The sequence below is a fragment of the Epinephelus lanceolatus genome, chromosome 4 (assembly GCF_041903045.1).
Source record: "Epinephelus lanceolatus isolate andai-2023 chromosome 4, ASM4190304v1, whole genome shotgun sequence".
Taxonomy (NCBI): domain Eukaryota; kingdom Metazoa; phylum Chordata; class Actinopteri; order Perciformes; family Serranidae; genus Epinephelus; species Epinephelus lanceolatus.
The window spans coordinates 31,996,586-32,017,799 of NC_135737.1; the positions used below are offsets into that span (position 1 = coordinate 31,996,586).

General features: G+C 41.6%; 1 protein-coding gene across 1 annotated transcript in view; it reads right to left on the reverse strand.

Moving 5' to 3' along the window:
* The window catches only part of dync2h1 (dynein cytoplasmic 2 heavy chain 1), a 152,523-nt gene that overhangs the window by 87,416 nt on the left and 43,893 nt on the right, over positions 1 to 21,214 (reverse strand). The window contains exons 52-69 of the mRNA XM_078167136.1: positions 18,560 to 18,724; positions 14,377 to 14,501; positions 13,797 to 14,045; positions 13,415 to 13,523; positions 12,999 to 13,112; positions 12,039 to 12,181; positions 11,531 to 11,609; positions 10,918 to 11,081; positions 9,641 to 9,778; positions 8,217 to 8,330; positions 7,895 to 8,055; positions 6,864 to 6,987; positions 6,593 to 6,714; positions 6,134 to 6,220; positions 3,596 to 3,722; positions 2,369 to 2,510; positions 588 to 697; positions 223 to 243 (exon numbers count right to left, since the gene is read on the reverse strand). Coding sequence (XP_078023262.1) covers positions 223 to 243; positions 588 to 697; positions 2,369 to 2,510; positions 3,596 to 3,722; positions 6,134 to 6,220; positions 6,593 to 6,714; positions 6,864 to 6,987; positions 7,895 to 8,055; positions 8,217 to 8,330; positions 9,641 to 9,778; positions 10,918 to 11,081; positions 11,531 to 11,609; positions 12,039 to 12,181; positions 12,999 to 13,112; positions 13,415 to 13,523; positions 13,797 to 14,045; positions 14,377 to 14,501; positions 18,560 to 18,724 — 2,294 coding nt within the window. The remainder of the gene's footprint in view (positions 1 to 222; positions 244 to 587; positions 698 to 2,368; positions 2,511 to 3,595; positions 3,723 to 6,133; positions 6,221 to 6,592; positions 6,715 to 6,863; positions 6,988 to 7,894; positions 8,056 to 8,216; positions 8,331 to 9,640; positions 9,779 to 10,917; positions 11,082 to 11,530; positions 11,610 to 12,038; positions 12,182 to 12,998; positions 13,113 to 13,414; positions 13,524 to 13,796; positions 14,046 to 14,376; positions 14,502 to 18,559; positions 18,725 to 21,214) is intronic.

The window sequence follows — 21,214 nt, forward strand, 5'->3', positions numbered from 1 at the left end:
GAAAGTGTTCCTGGATCTACCAGGATCCAAAATGGATTCTGCTATGGGGACAAGGTCCCTAGGAGGTTCTAGTTAGCACCTTTAATATATAGTATAGAGGTATGACGATAATCACAAACTTGTAAGGAAGTCTCACATAAACACACAGACAATGAAAGAAACAGAGAGGCTACACTAAACTAAGTGTGGGCTACAAGAATGAATGATGGAACGACTTCTTACCCGTAATTTGAGTTCATTGATCTGAAGGCAGCAATGGTAAAAATAAAACACAATACAGACAAATGGAGGACAGATGAATGGCAACAAGGGCAGAATTATTGATATGACTATTATTATGGAGGCTGGCTGTTACAAGTAAGTGCTGGAAGACAAAGACTTATTGTAAGCTTGTATAAAAATAGTCTGCAATAACTTCAGTCACACAGAAACTAAGATAAGTGGGGAGATACAGAGATGGAAATTGGTGATTAAATTCTTTTATTAGCATAAATCATTCTGTGACAAAGCTGAATTGTAATGAAAAGGATTAAAACAAAAGTGGAGAGATTAACGAGATTTAATGGATTGGCAAATAGATATCTAACCTGCAGTATGACTAGTGCATTCTCCATGGAGAGGTCATCAGATGGCAGCCCTTGACTCTTCCAGATCAGCTGCTCACTCTCCGAGCACAGGAATGACCGCAAGTCAAACTCTGATACAAACACACACAACACAAATGCACATGCTTATTTGTTGCTTTTGTACCTGCTCACAGAAAACAGTGTTGGTAATTTTAATCAAACCTCACTGATGCTGCAGTCACTGACAACAATTCCCGATTCCTCAACAGTGCCTAAACACATTATACTACACTTAAGTGGGGTCACTAAGTAAACCTGACAACCAATTTTCGGAGAAGCCACTGGAAGGGACGTAGGGATTTAGAAACGAGTGTGTGGGTCAACTGCATGCATCAGCTGTTTGGGAGTTACATGCACATTTGAGGCCCTCTGGGAAAAGAGGTTGCCAAGCAGAATTATATGGTCAGAGCTATTAATAAGACAACAATTAGTGTTGAAAGAGACTCCGCACACGTTTTGCAAGTTCATTTGTGCAGATGGAATATTAATATCTGAATAGTGGAGCTGACAAATTAAGGTGATTATGCTTGGCAGATGAGAAGTAAAAATCCAGTGCTGAAAAACAGGATTATTAAGTAGTGTAATCCTTAATGAGTGAGTGTGTGAGAGTTTTTTTTAACATTTCTATGTGGTGGGTTACTCACATGATTAAAAACAAGGATGATTTCTGAGTGAGGGATGTAAAATAAACATCCACATGACTAGGAAGTTAGGTAGTTAGTACTGTTAACTATAGACTTGGAGTGTTGAATTTAGTTACTATAGTTGAAGGGTAAGTTCAGCCAGGAACCCATTTTCCCACGTTTTTCTGTCTAAGTGACTTAAGTGAACATTTTTTGAACTTGGTCCAGATTGACTACATTACCTATAGATCTCTCTCGCACTAATGCCAGCAGCTGTGAAGCAGTCTGCAATGTAACCACTCAAGGTTTGCTGGCACTGTCATTACGTCCACTTAAAGTGTTTGTTTTTGCCAGATAGTCTCAGATTGATTATTAACCGTCTGAAAACATTATAGAAAGCATCCCTATAGAGGTAGACCGTGTTGTTAAAGAGTCTTTTTTGTTAAACCAGACACAGCTCTAGGAACACCTAGACACCAGACTCCATTTAAATAATCAAAACATCTATGTTTGAAGGAATCCTTTCCATAAGTTGTCAGACATCTAAAATAAATCAGTGGCAAATACAAGCTCTTTGAATGGACATCAATTAATGGTGTGAACATGTCTCAAGTGGTTACATTGCAGCCCGTTTCGGGGCTGCCGGCTGCAGCACCTTCAGCTCAGCACTGGACCGGTTTCAAAAATTGTTGCTCTACTTAGTCATTTAGACAAAAAAACATTGGAATATAGGGTCCAGGTTCATTCATTCATTTTCCGTAACTGCGAACATGCAACACACAGAAGGGCTCCCCCACCCCAGGGTTCGAAGCCTCCACCCTGAGTTTGAACCAGCAACCTTTTTGCTGTGAGGCGACAATCATAACCACTGCACCACCATGAAAAATACCGAACTCACCCCTTAACTAGTTAGAAGATGATTCAAATATTTAAAAAAAAAACAGCACCCATATTGAGTAGAGCCAGGAGCTTGCAAGTGTTGTATAAGTACCATATGTATCACCACAGTGCATTGTGCCATGTGTGGGCAGAAGTGTGCTTGCATAGGCTGTTAGCACAAGAGTTGGCATATGCTGCTGCTTGTGTATTAGCTTAAAGTTTTAATAGGGGTGTGTTTACTCTGTAGTCCAGTCTGAGCCATCCACGTCTCCAGACAGTGTCTTCTTTGGTCCTCAGGAGCTGCAGACAGATAGGTGATGAAGGCTGCAGCAAGCATGGCCCTCATTGGGAGCGTGTCCAGCTCATTCTTTATCTCAGACATCTGATAGAAAGAGAGACAGGTAGGTGATTAGGATGACAAAAGTATGCAAAGAGGGAGACAGGAAAGGGAAGGGCACCACAAGAATTGGGAGGAATCAGAGGGAAGAATGTAAAGAAAAGTAAGGATGAAAGAAAAGAAAGCTGAAAGAAAAATAAGGTAAGTAACTTGAACCATGGGTGACAGCATGCAACCCATGGTTCCTTCTTCCAAACTGATAAGCTGTAAACTTGTAGCCCCAAATAATCCAAAAGTTTCTACACTGACTCTGACAAAAACAGAAGATAAAAGCTACCTACAAATGCAGGGACACTCACACACTTAACATTGTGAGCTAATGTGACATCACTGCTGTAAGTTCTATGTTGATCAGGACTCCTTTGAGCCTACCAGCATGTCACATGCAAATGCTTGGCGAGTAACTATGCATCAGGTTTAATTGTCAAGCCCTATGACCCTTGAATGCCCACATCTCTGTGGCTACAGGCCATGTAGTCTCTGATCTACTATACTGTCAAACATCCTGCCACATTCTATGCTTCAACTCAAAACATACCTGCTATTTCTGCACCATTTACTCTGTGGTTGTGTACCCCTCTAGTCATGTACCCCTCTCTCTATGACGCTCTCCCTTCCCTTGAAACACATAAACAACTTCGAGGCATTAACATATAGGGAACCACAGCTACTACATAGTCTGCAAAAGAGTTAGGGATGAAGTGTGTATGTGTGAGTGTATGGAAATACGTGAGCAGAGAGTAAACTGGCTCTTTGGTGTGGGCCTTGAGGGAGGCAGTGAGTGTGAGGGTGTGTGCGCACGAGAGTGTGTGTGTGTGTGTGTGTGTGTCAGGAAGAGATTGAGTGTTTTAATTAAGGTGCAGACAGATGCTGCAGAGAGGAGTAAAAACAGCCAGAAGGGACCCAAGACAGCAGGATACATCCCCCTGTCACACACTCACACACACACACACAAAGGCAGGCACACACACCTCCTGTTGCTCTTACATGGTAAATGAGCTCCTTTCTTAGTAAATGTGTATAACCTCCCGCACCAATACACACATCAACACACTCATACATCAAATTACCTGTGCGTTCCACCGTGTGTGTTCTCCGTCCAGTTGCGATATGAGCTGCTGGGCAGCAGTGATAGTGTCCTGGGCTTTCGTCACCTCGGCCTCCAACTTAGCTGCCTCTGTGGTATGACACTGAAACCTGAGGGAAAGGGTAAGGCGGAGGAAAAGAAATCAATAAGTAGCTAAGTGTGTCTGATGTGGGATCATTGGAGATTTCTAAGACTGACATTCTGATATTTGTTTAATCTACCAAAGACAGATTAAATAGATCGAGAAGATAAATTCATTTCTCTGATGTTTAAAACATTTGTAGCTCCTTTAATGCCGTTGAAAGTAGAACACAAATCTGTACATATGCCATTAAATTTGACAGACATTGCAGTGTGAAGTGAGGTGAAGTGAGGTGAGGTGAGGTGAAGTGAGGTGAGGTGAAGTGAGGTGAAGTGAGGTGAGGTGAGGTGAAGTGAGGTGAAGTGAGGTGAAGTGAAGTGAGGTGAGGTGAGGTGAGACGAGGTGCCAAGAGACTACAGAGGGAGAAGGGTGGAGAGGAGAAGAACGGCCAAAGCAATGGTGGTATGAACAGGGATAGATAAAAAGATAACTGGCAGAACCTACAGTTGGAGAAAGCAAAGGTTGAAGATGCTGGAGGAAAGAGCAACAGAGAGAGCAGAAGAGCTCTGCAGTGTGAAGTCCACCTTTGTTGACCTATGACCTGATAAGAAGTGAGACTGGCCAATGTCCAGCCAGAAGAGGGTGGAAAAGACCTCACCTTAAGGCATTATTGATTGTTTGTATGCTTGCTTATATAACGCCATGGTGGAAGAAGACAGGCAGCAGAGAGGGAGGAATACTGTATGGCTGGCAGTAAGTGAAAGGTAGGGCAACTACAAAAAAGTTTTATTTATTTTCTTGTGGGATGCTGTTGTTAGCCTGCTAGCCAAGCATACTTGCTGTTCACAGCAGCTTGAAAGTTAGTCTCAATTTGCAAGTTCTGGGGTCTCATTTATAAAACAGTGAGTAGGATCCATACTAAAAGCGTACATGCGGACAAAAGCAGGAAATGGCTTGCATCAAAGCATACTCTGATTTATGAAACAGTGTGTACGCCTGCCAGTGTGCAATTTCCTTTTATAAATCCCAAATCAATTTGGAATTGTCTGCGCTTGGATCAGCCTCATATCCCGCCCTCTACATGCTCACATTCAATCACACATGGTCAATGCAAAGCACCTCATGAATGTTGAGTGTCACCGCAGTGTTTAAGTGTTTACATCATCAGACTGATTGTTTCACAGCTTGCCAAAAATGATCACGATAATCACTGGTATCCCCGACCCTGATACTGAACTTGAAAATTCAAGCTTGACAAGTGTACACTATTTAGTTATTCATTTATTTAAGTTTGTTATGGCAATCTTGGTCTGCATTATGATAAGGACTCATAGTGAGGATATAGAGTTTAATAATTGTGCGAGAGCTGTCATGGGCTTAATTTAAAGACTTTGTCAATTTACACAGCCCATTTGTGCATCTGGTAAAGATGTACATAAGGTGACTGGAAAATGCAGAATGTGTGTGGCAGCCACTGCCCAAAGTGATGTTCACTGCAGCAATTTTACACACAAAAAATTAAAACTACACTAAAACTGAAACAAAAATCATACTCGGTGATACATATTTACCATATTAGAAGACAGTATTGAACATTGTTGACACTCTGCCTTGCAATAATTTAATGCTATTTCATGTGTGCATTTCAACAGCTGTGGAGTGCTCCAGCTGACCCCTTGTCTCAGCAACACACAGTCTGGCCCTCTCCTCCGTGCTCTGGGTGTGGGGAATATGATAGTGAGGCAGAGCTGATGAAATAATGAGCAGAATTCAATGTGAGATTTGAGTTGGCTTATTATTTTTACAACTTATAAAGGTGGTTATGGAATAGTTATGGCTCACTAGCACAAATAAATTGGCCAGATTGTATATTCACTATCAAGTGGATCTTTAAGTAACGTGTGATATGAGGTGAAATTGAATGTGTGAGAGGAAGCACTATACATATAATGCTTCCTCTCACACATTTAATCTCCACAACCTGGCTTCTATTCGCAACCTCACCATCTGCAACTCCAATTTACTGTCTCCAAAATGTTCGTACTCATGGGTCAGAGGTTCCCTATAGGCGTGCACATTTTCCTTCCAAGTTTGTTTTTATATATCACAACTGTTGCATGGTAAGCGGCACACGCCTCTTTCAGGCTTTGTTTTGTGTGTCCGCAACAGTTATAAATGAGACGCCTGGTCTTGCCATGCCAAAAAACAAATAAGTTCTCTTCTTGTCCCTGCTATTTTCTTTTCTGTTTTCATCAACTTGAAGTCAGGGCTGGCCATGATGGAATGATGGAAGAATTCAAATTATGATTTTTTACAAAAACATTGCAAGGGTAATTTATGACAAGGCTGCAACCATTAGATTTTGTGACAGGTGAAAAACATTGGAAATGGAAGGATCAAAGGCTGGAAGAATAAAGGGAATGATACAGGGAGGCATACTTCTCTTTCAACTCGTTGACTCTGGCTCCAACAGAGTTGAGCTGGTCCTCCAGCTTGTTCTTCCTACTCTCTGTCTTCCTCAGGTTTCTGGACACACACACGAAAACACAAATATATTGCGCGTGTCAATATTTTATGTGCATACAAGAGTATGAGTATGAGCTGGCAGATGAAGATCAAGAACACAAGTTTACTGACAAGCTTGTAATCTTTATGAAATTAGCTAAATTGGACATTTCTCTGCCAAAAACTGCAGCTTGAAACAGCTTATGGTCATGTGTGGTTGTGATCAAGAAATCAATCAAAATTGATTAATTTCTTGATCTTGCTATTTTTCTATAGATACATAAAACTTAAATAGAGGGGGCAAAAAATACAACTGAGGGGACTAAGCCCCTTTAAGACTCCTCCTGGTGCCAGGCCCAGAGTGTGTGTGTGTTTGTGTGTGTGTATTCCTACTCCAGTAGTCCGGCCTGCTCTTTCTCCAGTGGCTCAATCTTTTCCTGGACATGGGAATATTGGACGTTGGCTTTGACCCAGGCAGCCAAGGGAGCAGCTGCTGCACTTGCACGCTTTGCGTTCTGACCATAATAACAACAGCATCACAAGTCAGACAAAACTCAGTAGAGACAGCAGCCACAATACCATCTTCAGCCAACAACAACAACAACAACAAAAAAAACACAAATCTAATTCGTATTCTGCCATTAGCTTAGCTTAGCTAGCTTACCTTGGGATCGAAGGAGGCTTTGTTCCTGTTGAGCAGCTCTTCCACACTCTGGCGAATTTCAGGGGTGATGTTCCTCACCTCAAATGTAGCTATGTCCTCCCTCACACCACGCTTAGCCAAAAAGCTGCAGAAAAAAGGAGAAAAAAACAGGAAAAAGAAAGAGGAATGGACACGATCAGGTGACAAAACAGTGAAAGAAGAGACAAACAAACAGAAAAAATGTGTGTCAGAGTTTGATGTTACATGTCATGGCAATAAAGTGAAGTCAAGAAGTAAATTAGAGAGGGAAAAAGAATAAAGTGATTTTTTTATCCAGAAAATGAGGAAGTTAGTGTTAATTCAAGCCTAAAATTATGAGACTTAAACTTTTTTCATCTCTAATTAAGCACAAACTGTTGAAATTTATTCTCTTTGTTACTCATGAAGAGCCCCCCCTCACACAGACACACACACACACACACACGTCACCCTCACTCACTCACTCTCTTTATTACTCACAGTGCTCAGAGTGGAGTCTGCTCACCCAATTAACAAGAGTCATTAGCAGGGCAGAATGATTTTTGTCTGTCTGATCCCCTCTAAAGGTGCCCAGGGCGAGATGAGTGACTTGTACAAAAGCTAAATTTAAATCAACATTGAAACACAAAAGAATTGCATAGACATCTGTTTTCATTTCTTTTCGGCCATGAGAATAATTTGTGGAAAATATACATGTTTGAATGAGATGACAGCTGAAACATGAACAGTTTTTGGTGTTTTTCTGATTAAAATAAACTTTTTAAAAAACCCACACCTCCTTCTTTCCATCCTTTCCTAGCTGTGCAAAACCTTTCATCCTCTTCCTCCTCTATCCCCACCCATCCCTTCACACCCCCATCACCTCTTCACACCTCTTTTTGGTAACCCAAAAGGTGTTGAAGATCGTCAGTTTAATTACTCCCAACGGCGCAACTTTCTCCTTATCTATCTATCATCCTTCTTTTTCACCCCCCTGTCCTGTCTATCCTTTTACACACTCTTCCCCCCCTCACCTCTTCATGCTGACCCAGGAGGTGTCGAAGATGCCCATCAGTCTCAGTACCCCCTCCAGGATGTCTCTGATGACATCAGGGGGCATGCGGAGGGAACGGATCTCAGACAGAGCTTCAGGCTTGATGTTTCCAACTGCACGCTTTGCTTCATCTACCAAGGGCTAGAGGGCAGCCATAGCAAGACGGGGGAGGGGAACAGAGGTAAAGAAAGGATAAGTACTGCAGGGATGGCAAGTATGGAGACGGTAATGGGCAGTTTTATGTATATATATTTCTAGAAACTGACATGTAATGTTAAACTGACTGCACAAGTCAAACTTACCTGCACTTCCCTCAGCTCATTATCTATTTTGGCCTTTCTCTCTTCAATCTTGGACACCTCTTGAGCCATCTTCCCTTTTATCTTTTCCATTTCTGTCTTCTGGTCACTGGCATTCTGAACAACCGAAGAGATCATGGGATATTTATAATGTTGGAAAATACAGATTTCAAATGTTCCAAATTCTGAAACAGGAGAATATTATGTACCATATTTCTAATTTGCTTTTTACCAAGTAAACTTGAACCCTTGACCTCGAGATACCGCAACGTCAAAGTGTCTAAACAACCTTTGAAAATGTAAATAAGTCTCTTTTTCAGTTCTTCAGTTCTGAGATGTGTCAGACATACAGCCCAGTCCTCCTCTGAGTAAAGATGAAAGATCTGGTTTCGGAACAACTAGAATAAGACATTGTTGAGGATGAGTGTTTGGCAGCATCATTTTCCAGCACTTCTCTCTCTCCTTTCTATCCTCAGAATCTATCCATCGTATCACATCTCACCCAAAGCTAAACTCTTTATTGACCGTCTCCCCATCCCTCCAGTTCTTGCCCTGTCAAGCCTTGACCCCTTCCTATATTTCCCTTATTCTCTCTCCAAATGTAATTTTTTTTTGTCCTCCTCCACTGCGTCCTACTCTCACTGTTTCCATCTGTCTCGAGCCACTATCACTCTTCCATCTAGTTTGTTTCCACTCTTCATCTTTTTGTCCAAGTCCTCCTCCTTTTTTCCCTCCCTGCTGTCTCTCTCTCTACAGGAGACATAGCTGCTGCAGCCTAAAGGGACGAGTCTAGTCGTTAATTATCACTCTGCAAACTGACTTTGCTGACAGTTTTTCCTTCTCTTGTTTCTCCTTTCTTCTCTCTCCCTCCTTCACTCCGTCTCACTCAAGACACAGAGTCCCCACTGAGAGAAAGACAGAGGGATATCATAACTAATGAACAGGGTTCAGCTTGCTTTTTCCCCTCCACACATCTATCTATGCACCCATCCACCCTCCAGACAGAGCCAGCGACAGGAAATGGAAACGTAGATACAAGGAGATAGAAAGCACTGGATGAGGAGTCACCGAACAAACAAATGCTCATAGGCACACAAACTAAACAAATAGCGTCTTCACAGCAGGGGAGACACAGTCATGGGAAATCCAGAAAAAGTTGCTTGTATAACACAATGCAGAAGAGAAGAGAAGGGAAGAGAAGAGAAGAGAAGAGAAGAGAAGAGAAGAGAAGAGAAGAGAAGAGAAGAGAAGAGAAGAGGGCTAACAGCGAGGAGGCCCGCAGCGAGAGTTCAGAGGAGGATAGATATAACTTGGAGGAGACATGAAACCCTGCAGGACCTCGGTCCCACCTGCGTCAGGTGTCAAAGTTACACACACGGACACACACACAGTCACAAAGATACATACACACACACAAGCACACACACCTGCATGGAAGTGGTGATTTCCTGCAGGGCAGAATCTGCCTCCTGTTGTTTAGTCTTCAGCAACGCACTCTGCTCTGCAGCCCGTCTCTTCAACTCATCCACCAATTCTTTGGCTTCGTTCAGTTTAGACACACCTGCCTGCAGAGACAAGTCAGACATAAAATGTGAGCGACATGAAAAATGACTCCGACAAGAGACAAAAAAATACCAAGAAAGTTTTAACATTGCTCTTAATTCTAAGGGCAAGTGGCCACTTACGGACAGATGGGCCTTTATCCTTGAAGCCTTTATTTTTTTATGATTGCTAGACACATTCAGTGATTAACTCAAGACAGACTGTTGTACATTGAAATCAAAGTTTATCAGAGTCTATCCAAATTGGTTAGAAATAAATATTCTCCTGCTATCGTTTGCCAATATCAGCCTGGCATCGCCACACTTATTCAAATGTTTGGAATCTCTCAGCTCCATGTTTGATTTCTGGGAGGGTTATAGACGGGCGCAGGCCAAAATGCCTCTGGATGCAACTGGAAAGGCTTACAACCAGTCGGGGGGGCAGTGCTTGGTCCGTTTTCAAGCAGGAATAAAATGGCAGCCTGTTTACAAACTCTCTCAAATTTCAGCTAAACAGTACACTAAAATGTTTCTGAAAACATTTGAGGCAGGGAATAAGCAATGCAGTGACAGAATACTGATTCATCTTTGATCAGCACTGACTTTTTGACAATTTAAATTGATGTGTTGCACTGGATGGAGCAAACTGGACGCAATTACAACCAATCTGAGCAGCAAAATACGTGATGTGTGACTTTTCGAATCTGGACCGGTGACGCTCCTCTGCCAATCACTGTATCAAACCCGCCCCATAATATATGAAGAGTTGTGATTTGCACAAGGCGGGCCAGGCCAGTTGGAAATCTGTCTGAACGGGAGGGGGACTAGACACATCTACCGGGGCAAATGAAACATGAGCTTGCAGATTCATCTGGTTCCCAGGCTTTGCTAATATATGGGATTTTGCCAACATGCTACATGTACACAGTGCTGATAACCGTTTTTGTTTATTTCTATTTAAACATTTAACCAGTCTTAAAATGAACATACTTTTACTTTTATATTTTGAAGTACACAAAAACTTTTCTTTTGTCTTTCAATGACTGCTAAGTGAATTTGTGTGGACAAAAAAAAATCAAACAAACAAATTGAGTGAGTATTTTTCCATGCATGCATCTTGGTCCTTTGTGCACATGGACCTTGTAATTAATCTGCTGTTGTACCTGCAGGTGCTGTTGTCTCGTTGTGAGCTGGCTCTGCTTCCGGCTAAATATTGCAGTGTAAACATGCAGAAAGGCCATGTACTGGCTGGGTGTTGCACCATGTTCTCTGCATGACTCATGGACCATCAGGAACAAACGGCACAAGTCTCCCTGACCAGACCCTGCTGGGAGCGGAGGATGAGGAAGACTGTGAGCACAAACTGGTTTAAATTTAGGAGGTCACTTTCATAACATAAAGCACAGTCCAACACAGCTAGAAACAACGTTAATTAGCTTCTGAGTTACTTACAAATCAGATAACGATGAAGAAAAAACAGCTGTAGTTTGAAAATGCAAAATGTATGGTAAAATTACCTCTCTGTCAGTGGTAGAAATGTTTGTCTTTATATCTGTTAACTACTTTATACACTGAATCTTGTCAAAAAAAAGCAATTTTCAGATAAGATTATATTCTAAGAAGAGCAGTACAATTACAGGATATGGCAGGCATGCCCTACAAAAATAACATCATCTTTATTATAAATAACACAGTCACACAATTCAAAAAGGTTATTCAATCAAAACACGTCATTTTCTAAACAATTTTTAATTTGCTGTGTACATGTACCCCTACCTGAGCTTTTCCCCTTTGTGGCCTTTTCTCTGTCATTCTCCTCTACTCCTTCTGTCTTTGACAGCAGCAGCTCAGGAATCTGACATGGTGCAGGTTTACACACAAGATGTGAAAGTTAGATAGAAAGCATTGACACTTATCTCACCCGCATTTAAAAATAATGCGTCAAGTGTCCAATTTAAATTTTAACTACCACAAATTTGCATCTTAAGCCCTGCAGTGATAGGGTCAGTACTGAATATGACTCCACTGGATACTTGTAAACCATACAAGTATGTATGAGGCTATGCCAGAGTAAGTGTTGGCTCAACAGAGATACTATCAGAGTCTGGGCTGCACTGTCTTTTCAATGTTTCTGGGCATACAGTAGGTAAATCTCCATCCTCAACACTGTCAGTGGGATTCATTGATTTGAAATACTGGTGTGAATTATATCAGGAATTGCTGATGCAATATCTGACTTTGATGTTGTCACTGTACACCATCCTGCTCCTCTTCCTCCACTGACCTTCTTCATGCTGCTCTCAGACCATCCCTCCATCCACTGGACAGAACACTTGCGGTAAAAAGCTGGGTTGCTCTCACAGTTGATGGTGAAGTTAGAGTTGGAGCAGTCCATGATGAGAACAATGTGAAGGTTTTGCTGGATTCCTAAGGAGGCGTGATGCAAGAAAGTAGCACAACAGTCAGGGAATAAAAACAGTGGAGAGCTTGATCATAAAATGTTGTTTTGAGACAGCAAATGAGGGGAACCAGAGGCAGTAAGTTGTGACACTGATGTTGTCCCTTTTAGCTTCTACCTCTCTAATAGAGTTGGATAGTGGGGGTGATCAAGGAGTAGGGGGTATATTTTGACAATAACAGAGCTACTGATTGTACTCTTTAGCAGCAACCTCAACCTCAGTGACACTGAGCCATTTTTACAGTCAACACACCACTGCACAGCAGGGGAGCACAGGAACAGGGTCTGATACAATCACAGCAGAGTTAAAACAATCAGTGAAAAGAAATGGCACGTGATGTAGACTTTTACAGTGAGAAGAAGGTCGGAGTACCACATACATCAGATAGATGGGAACAGACCAAAACTAAAAACCATCTTGCAATCGGATCACACTAGCCATACCGTCAATCTGTGACTTAAAACAAATGTGGGCTGTGGGTGTTAAGTAGGGCAGGCCAATGGCCCCTTCCCCTTCCAATTCCGGTGCCCTTGCTCAAAGCAAATCCATCTTCGAGCTTGACCTTCATTGTGATCTCAATTACACACACGTGAAGTTTCGTGACTGCATTTTGCACAGTTGTGACGCTACCGCAGTGTCAAAGTCTTTCCACAGACATATAAACACTTGGCAAAGTACTCAAAACCACTTCTGTGGTAGTTCCTGCAACAACAGGTGTCGCCAGGACCACACTGTGCCGTGATGACACAGAGGGACTGTGCTGTTGATAAGTATACAGTACTTACTGTGAGAAAAATAGTTGTAGAGTGGTCCAGTAAATCCATCCTGGGAAGCAGCATCTTTGAGGGGGGAAAGAAGAGGCTCCAGTTCTTCTGGGGTGTACAGACCTGGAACTTCACCTGAAACATAACACACAAAGAAATGATTATAGAGTGTCTTTACACAGTATCAACTCTCAGAAGAAACTGAATACAAGTCAGTAGGGCCAGGACACATTAAAAAACTGCAAGCTATGATTGGTGCAGCATAGTTTTTGCTATAATTACAAGTACAAGGTTCATAATTAAATGTAGACTATACTCACAAACAAGGGCTGCAACATGAGTTTGTATTTCCTTGATTACGGACAGTAAGATTGAGATTGAAAAAAGTGTTCTCATGAAAATGGAAGAAAGGGAAAGCATACAAACACAATACACACCTGATGACAGCAGGCTGTTGACCATTTCTAAGAAAGCTGAGTGAACAAACTGATAGTCTTCCAACAACAGAACCACCTGCTGGCCCTCCAGACCTGCAAGCTGCATCACCTACACACAGTATTAATACACAAACATAATACATTTATAAAGATTCAAATAGACACAGCACACCACAGGTATACTGACAGCAAAAAATTTTTTCACAAACTACCTGTGCATCTGTGCTTCAATTGCTTAAAAACACCTGACAGAATCATGGTAGGAAGATGATTAAAAAGCTTGCCAGCACAATCCAATTATCTCATCTGCATGCTGCAAAAATTAGTTAGCTCGGCACAATGTGAACCAGTTAAGCCAATAAAAAAGCCAAACCACTCTTACCGTCTTGAGATCATTGCTGAAATGCTTAAGACTATAACCACGGGAGATTTTAGGCGTGAACAATGTGTATCCATGCATGTGTGACACCAGGCATGTGGCTGTGTGACGACCCACTCCACTGCGACCTGCCAGAAGCAGAGAGCCACCGGGTCGGCTCAGGACTCGATCCACCCGGGACACAAAGTCACACACTTCCCAGAATAGGAGAAGATCCAGCTCCCTGTTATCACGGCTGTACTGAGCTGCTCCCTAGAGCCAGGAGAGGGAGGAACACACACAGGTGAGGAGCTGTGCGCCAGACATTTTAGACAAATTCGAAAAAATGAAGTTAGAAAACAAAGACAAAGAAACACAACCACATGAATGAGACACAAAGGTAAAGCTGCAATACCACAATGTGAAAATACATCATTACAGATGAAAGCAAAGTTCATTGTATGAATGTTGTAGCAAAGCAGCAAAAGGTAAAACTTGGCTGTACTTAAGTACACTGTTTTTAGTTACATATGTAGTATGCTTGTATACTTAATCCAACAAGCTACCCACACAACACTCCAGACAACAGTTCCTCTTAGTGTACCTTCTGTATGACTTGTTTTAGGTCAGCAGAATCCAGACGTCCCAGTTGTTTACCATGAGCAGGTAGAGACTGGCCTGGAGCCATTACAGCCCCTTCAGAGGCTCCCCATGTCACATAGAAACCATCTGCACACATGGGAAGCATTACACACTGTTAGTAAAACACCTGCACATGTGCACATCAAATTACTTTCACTAGAGGCTGTCAACAGAGGTAAGACAAAATACACAGCACTGTGATGGAAAGCACTATCACAGAAATGAACTAATATGAGTCACCTACATATGAAAATTAGTAGGATCTGTGTCTGAACGTTCAACCTGGCAACAGGCATTTTGATCTGTTTTCAAATCCCACAGCTAACACACCAGGGGTCTGTTTCACAAAGCAGGTTTAGTGAAAACTCAGAGTCTGTTAACCCTGAAATGAGGGAAACTCTGAGTTTTCCGTTTCAAAAAGGGAGGTAACTCAAACCAGAGAAAGAGGGGTAACTCTAGCCTGTTTCAGAGAGAGAGGTAACTTAAGCTCTCGGTCAGTTACCGTAGTAACAGACTCTACGAACCTAACCTGGTTGGGACCAGGTTTTTCTCAATGAACCTCGAGTGTCTCTGTCTCCGCCCTCTTTCAGAGCCACACACTCCATTTGATTTCCTCATTCATTCAGTCAGCAGGCGAGTTTTGGCGTAGCCTAGTTCTGCCGTCTGTCATTTAAAAAAAACATTTAAAAAATCAGAGTAAGTATATTAGAAGTCCATTAGGCACAGTAGGTGGCGACTTTTTTCACTAACATGGCATGTCCTTTTGATAACGATCCCGTGGATGAAGGTGCAGCATTACTGCGCAGAGAATTAAATATTCGTCAGGAGATGGTTATCAGACCGCGCATAGATGTTTTAGCATTTCCACACAATTACCTTTTTGAGCGGTACCGTTTCACGTCACAGTCCATCATCTACACAACCTAATCCGTCCTTATTTGCAACATTACCAATCGTAGTCATGCTCTCACATCCCAGCAGATATTGTGTGTTGCGCTCATACTGTATAAAAATGCGCTGTGTTTCTTTGCAAATGGAAGTTTTTTGTACAATGTCGGAGACGCTGAGCACTTGAGTAAGGCAACTGTATGCAGGGCGGTCAGAAAAGTGTGCTCATTTTACGGGCATCTGCCTTCTTTCTGTTGGCTGAGTAGAAGTCTGTGTTAGTTTAAATGGGCTTAATTATTTAACAGAACATGATATAGATGAGAAGACATTTATGTGTGTGAAAACAGCATTATGTTGGGGATAAAACAACCGCACAGTCAAACAGCCACTTAATATTTACTTTACAATGTAAAACATTATCAAAATGAAGTACCCCCATGAGATTATGCCGAGGTCTTACCTGTTTGAACAATGTTTATATATTTCATCCTAAACTGCTGTCAAGTACGCTTCTCCTCCGCGGGATTGCACCTAAATGAAATAAATTAATAGGCTACCATTCAAGCAGTTTTCCCCTGTAATATTATTGTGATTGCAAAGGACTACATTTAAACTTATGCATTCTCCCACGCCGTCTCCCTCTCTTTTGCAGCTGCAGCAGTGTTGCACTTCTTTTTGAAAACGTGTTCAAACTTGCAGTATGAGCGCATTAAGATTTCTAATTCTAGTGGGGTGAAAAACGCCCTCCCCGTCCCCATTGCCATGGTGACTCGTTGAATCGGGGCTCCATTGATGCTGGCTTTTTATAGTTGTGGTGCACGCGCTTAACTCCAGGTGAAACTACTCTGAGTTGATTAAACTGATTCAAATCAGCTGTTCTGGAACCAGAAACTCAGAGTTTCCTATCTCAGAGTAGATCAACTCAGAGTTCAGAATTAGACTCAGAGTTTGTTGAACCTGCTTTGTGAAACGGACCCCAGATGTTTTAGAGAAGCAGGCAGGTGTTTGTTGTGCAGGCGGACTGCACTTTTGGCCATAATTTGGAAGAGGGATTTTTCACTCAGGTTACAAAGTACCAGCCTTTAGCTGATGCTCTCTCACAGGTTAGATATATGCAGTAAGGATGTGAGATAACATATTTTTGCCGATATCCGATAGGCCAATATTTTCCAACTCGTTTGGCCTGCTTGCCAATGCCAATACCGATATATGCATATATTTTTTCCACCTAATTGCAGAGAACATTAAGTCTCCTCTGTAGTGAAATTAATATACTATTATGCCTACTCTTATGTTAATGGCCTACTGGCAGATGCAGACATGCACATAAGACAACTACCACAATTCAGGCTACATTTAAAATATGCCATAATAACATTTTCATGCAAATCTGTAAAATTAATCCTACTTTACTATGTCATGATGGTGCTCTCCCTGAGACACTTCTGACAATAGTCAGTTGTGACTACAACCACAACAAATTTGACCTATTTTAACTAATTAAAGCCTCATCTCATCAGCTTGTCATATTGGCAGAAACGTTCATTTCGGGACAATGCCAATATTTCATTTTAAAGCCTTTAGCTACAGATACCGATAACATGCTGATAGTATCATGCATCCCTAAAATGCAAACTGCTTATGTTTATTTCCAGCAGTCTAGGCAATTCCTAGAAGGGAAAGCAGATGACATGGATGTTCAAGAAAAAAGCTATCACACTTGCAAGTTACTGCTCTGTCTCTGCAATCATTGCCAGATGCCCCATTCTGGGATATTGCAATTTCGTGACTCTTAGTCACTGAGCACTAGCGTTATAAGTATGCTCCTCCAATGTTGTGTTTAAACATTTGGTAAGTTAGTTCTTGGTATGACATTGTAGCTAGAAACACGCCTTGGATGTGCTGATGTGATGAAAAGAATTCGTCCTTTATGCTTCTGCCTCTCTGATGTCTTTAGTCTCACTGCCAGCACTGTAAGTCTTCGTTTAGCAGTTTCAAGGGCTTTGGTTATAGATATGTCATTGTATTTATTCAGCAGCCAGGGTCTGCTCTTGATCATTACACCTCTTCAAGTTGAGCCAGCTTCTTTGAATGCTTTCTTTTTATGGGCTTCCAATATAAGTTTACATGAAGAAAACTGGCTATGTATAGTTTGCTCTTGGTTTGTTGTGCTGATTATTACCAAGCATTGCATACATTTGCATTACGAAATATCTTTTTACATAAAGGGGGTGGGATCTTCTATCCTTTACTCTAATTCCTCTTAGGGGACCTCCCATACAGTGCAGGCAATACTAGACATCATTAGCTCCACCAGGCGTATGCTTGGAGAGGAACACGAGTTCAGTCATGTGTGTGATTATCTCGCTGTTCGCAGCTTATCTCACATACTGTTGGAGCTATCAGCCTAATATTTTTTGTGTACGCTTATGACTTTATGCTCAGCGCTCTCTCTCAATATTGTTTCCAGTAGGGACAACATACGTTTTTATTGGCAAATTTTTGTTGGCATTTTCTCTTTGAAATTGACACTGCATCGCTGTTTAGGAATTGTTCCTATCTAGATATGCACACCCAGGTAAGACAACACAGTCTCTCAACCCTGGTTACACCTTGATAATGTAGTCTGCATACTGTCTCCCCTTCATTCCACTGCTGTCATTCATACACGCTAGACACACAGCCTGCCCTGTACTCCCTGTTCCTCACACACATTCCCCCAGACAGACAGAGATCTGCACCCTGAGTGCACTTCTAGTTTCAATATGACTTGATTCTTGTATGACTTTGTTCCTTTTTATCTCACACCAGGACTTGGCAGGCAAGAGTAGCATTGGAGTCTTGCCAGATCCAACCAGGATTTAAATACACCTGCAAACATTTTACCCCTACTATAACCAAATACTTAAAATGTTATTAGCTGTAGATGGTGCTATATTCTTGAACATTGTTAAGCACATTAATTTTGTTTATATTCTAAGTGGTTTGAAAAAGGCAAACCGGCTGAAAAAAGGAACCAATTCATTAATGTCATGCTGTTTTAGAATAAGCAAACAGACCATTAGCTGAAAAGCTGCCATTAATGCAGAGCTGACAAAAGAACAGAGCTAATCAAATAATGCTTTCAATCAGGCATGAGTGGCAACCTGAAAACGTTGGCATGAATTGCATCAATGCTTAATCCCTTATGGAACAGCTGTTTTGTATGTGTGATGTGAACGGAGGTGTATGTCAGTGAGAACTGAGTGATCTCATACCAGCCATGTTGTCAAGAGCGTCAGAGCCCCAGTCTCCCCGTATGATGGAGGAGAGGATGTTGTCAAAGGTGTGAAGGTCTTTGGAGGAAACTAGCCGGTCTCTGAACAGCCTCCTGGCCTCACATGCTACCACCTCCAACACACTGTCTGTCACATTAGATTGAGCTAAAAAGGAATACATGACACACACACATACACACACACACACACACACACACACATTAATACCAATAGGATATCCGCAGCCATCCACCTGCTTTCATTCACACACAAGATGAGATCTGTTGATTTTGCTTGAAATTTGTTTACTGATACAACATTCAGCACAAAGACTGACTGAAACACTCAGTGATTCATCTGCAAATATATTTTTTTTTCTTTCTCTTTTCATTTATTTCACACTCACACTGTAACACATGCAATGACTATTTAGTGGTCTGTCCATATCTGTCATAGTTGTGTAATTTTCATAAAGGGTAGACACAGACACAACCACAGTATTTACACTGTGACTCAGGCCTCAGCATGAGTCAAAGGGCTGTTTTTGGTTAGATCAGGCATGACAAAAGCACCTCCCAGGGTAAGACTAAATTTACCAAATTCCCCCAAGAATCAGCAGAGTGCTGCGAGCTAAAAAGAGAGCGCCACAGGGACAGGCCGGAATCGAGGTCTCATAGGCCACTGGTCTGTCACATTATATTGAAAGAGCTGAAGAAGGAAGTCAAATAGAGATACTGTTGACCCTCCAGGGTTTTCCAAGCATATTAAATTTTAAAGACCACTAAGGAAAAGAAAACACTTGCAGTGCCAAGTTGTCATGTGAGACATTTTCTATGCCTATGGCTTTCAAATGATTTCTGTGCCCAAAACCCACCATGGTAGTGATCATGGAAACAGAGCCAATGAAGACAGTAAAGTCTGACAAATCCTGGAATTTTGAGGCAGGAACTGATATTGATATTTGACATCTTTCAACAAAATTAGATTTTTAATAAAAACACTTAACATTCCTATGTTAATGCAGTACTGTTTCTAAATGACCTCAAACATATCTTATCTTTGGCATTTGATACTGTTAAATCTGTGATATGTTTAAATTGGTTGATGATATCAGCCATTCGAATATCATCTACTCCAATGTATCGCTCAGCATACATGACCTCCTTATCATTTGATATAGGTAAATACACACAATAACGCTTGGTCTTGGGTAGAAGTTCAAAGTTAAGACTGTCTTCATTAAATATAACAATACAAAATGTAACTTAAAGACAAAAACTAAACCTGCAAAAGTAATTTTTTAAACACATGTAGGTAGTGTGAACAAGATGTGACCACGGCAATGACTTATCGTGACGATCATAAGTGCTATATCGTAGGCTCAACTGGACTTGCTTGAGTTTCTTGAAGACGTTTTGCCTCTCATCCAAGAAGCTTCTTCAGTTCTAAATGACTGGTGCGGAGTCACAGGCTTTAAACCCTGTGTGGGTGTGAACCCTTACAGAGTGGTTGAGGTCACATGTGAGCTCTTGAGTTTTAGTCATTAAGGTCACAATGTGAGTCATTGACCAACCTGGCCATCTTGTGTGTCGTTAGGGTTAGATGGGTCCAGGTGAGAATGGGGAAAGGATCCCAAGACTGCACTGTAGGCGTGTGATAAGAGGTGTTGTAGGCCACCTCCTCTGTTTAACGATGGCGGTACCAGTTTGATGTAGATGACTTCTTTTACACCTATTTCAAACTATATGTCTTCTCTGGCCAAGATGTGAATGTTGCTGTCCTTCAACATCTTCAAGAAACGTCTTCAAGAAAAGTTTTCAAGAAAATCAAGTAAGTCCAGTTGAGCCTACGATATACGTATTACTTATGACTACCATGACCTGGATGCAGAGAATCTTCACTGACATGACTTAGGTAATATGGCTTCATCTCAATACGTGTTTCTGGCCACTTGGCAAATGCAAGTCCAATATTCACTCTCTTTTAGCTCTGCTTTTGATTTCAACCAACTCTTGAGGGAAATATGTGTCTCTTTAGCCGCTAAATGCTCCACTATGTCCACTAGCTAGTCACTGTCTGTGTCTGTCTGTGGTTAGGTGCTGGGCAGCTAGTGCACAGTGGACTTTAAAAGCTTTTCCACTGAGAACAGCTGCATGCTGAGGCCCAAAACAATGTTATGATAATCACATCATGTTGTTTGTGATCACATGCACACTCAAATGTACCAAATAAATCAACATAGTCACAGATGAAGGTGAGGAAAGGTTTTTTTTACATACCATAAAGAAGGTAAGCAGCAAGAGGGGAAAAGAGGGAAGATGAAGTAAGAGTAAGTTAAAAAAAAATGATGAGCATAGGGAAAGAGAAGTTTGTCCGCTGACATGTTTAATTAAAATAAATGATTGGACTCACTATCACAGCAGGAACACATTGCAGAAGGAGAGAAAGAGTGACAGAGGGAGAGATGAAAGGACAGCAAAGGGAGAGGATGATAAAAGAGGGGGAAAGAGACAAGTGACAGAGAGGAAGTGAGGACAGAGGAGAGAGGAGAGATCGAACGAAGAACAAGGTGAGAGTTGGAGACAGTAGCTCTGAGCTAAAAGAATACTGACATGAAACTAAGCCATCTGGTGCTGTCCTTTTGATTCTGGCATC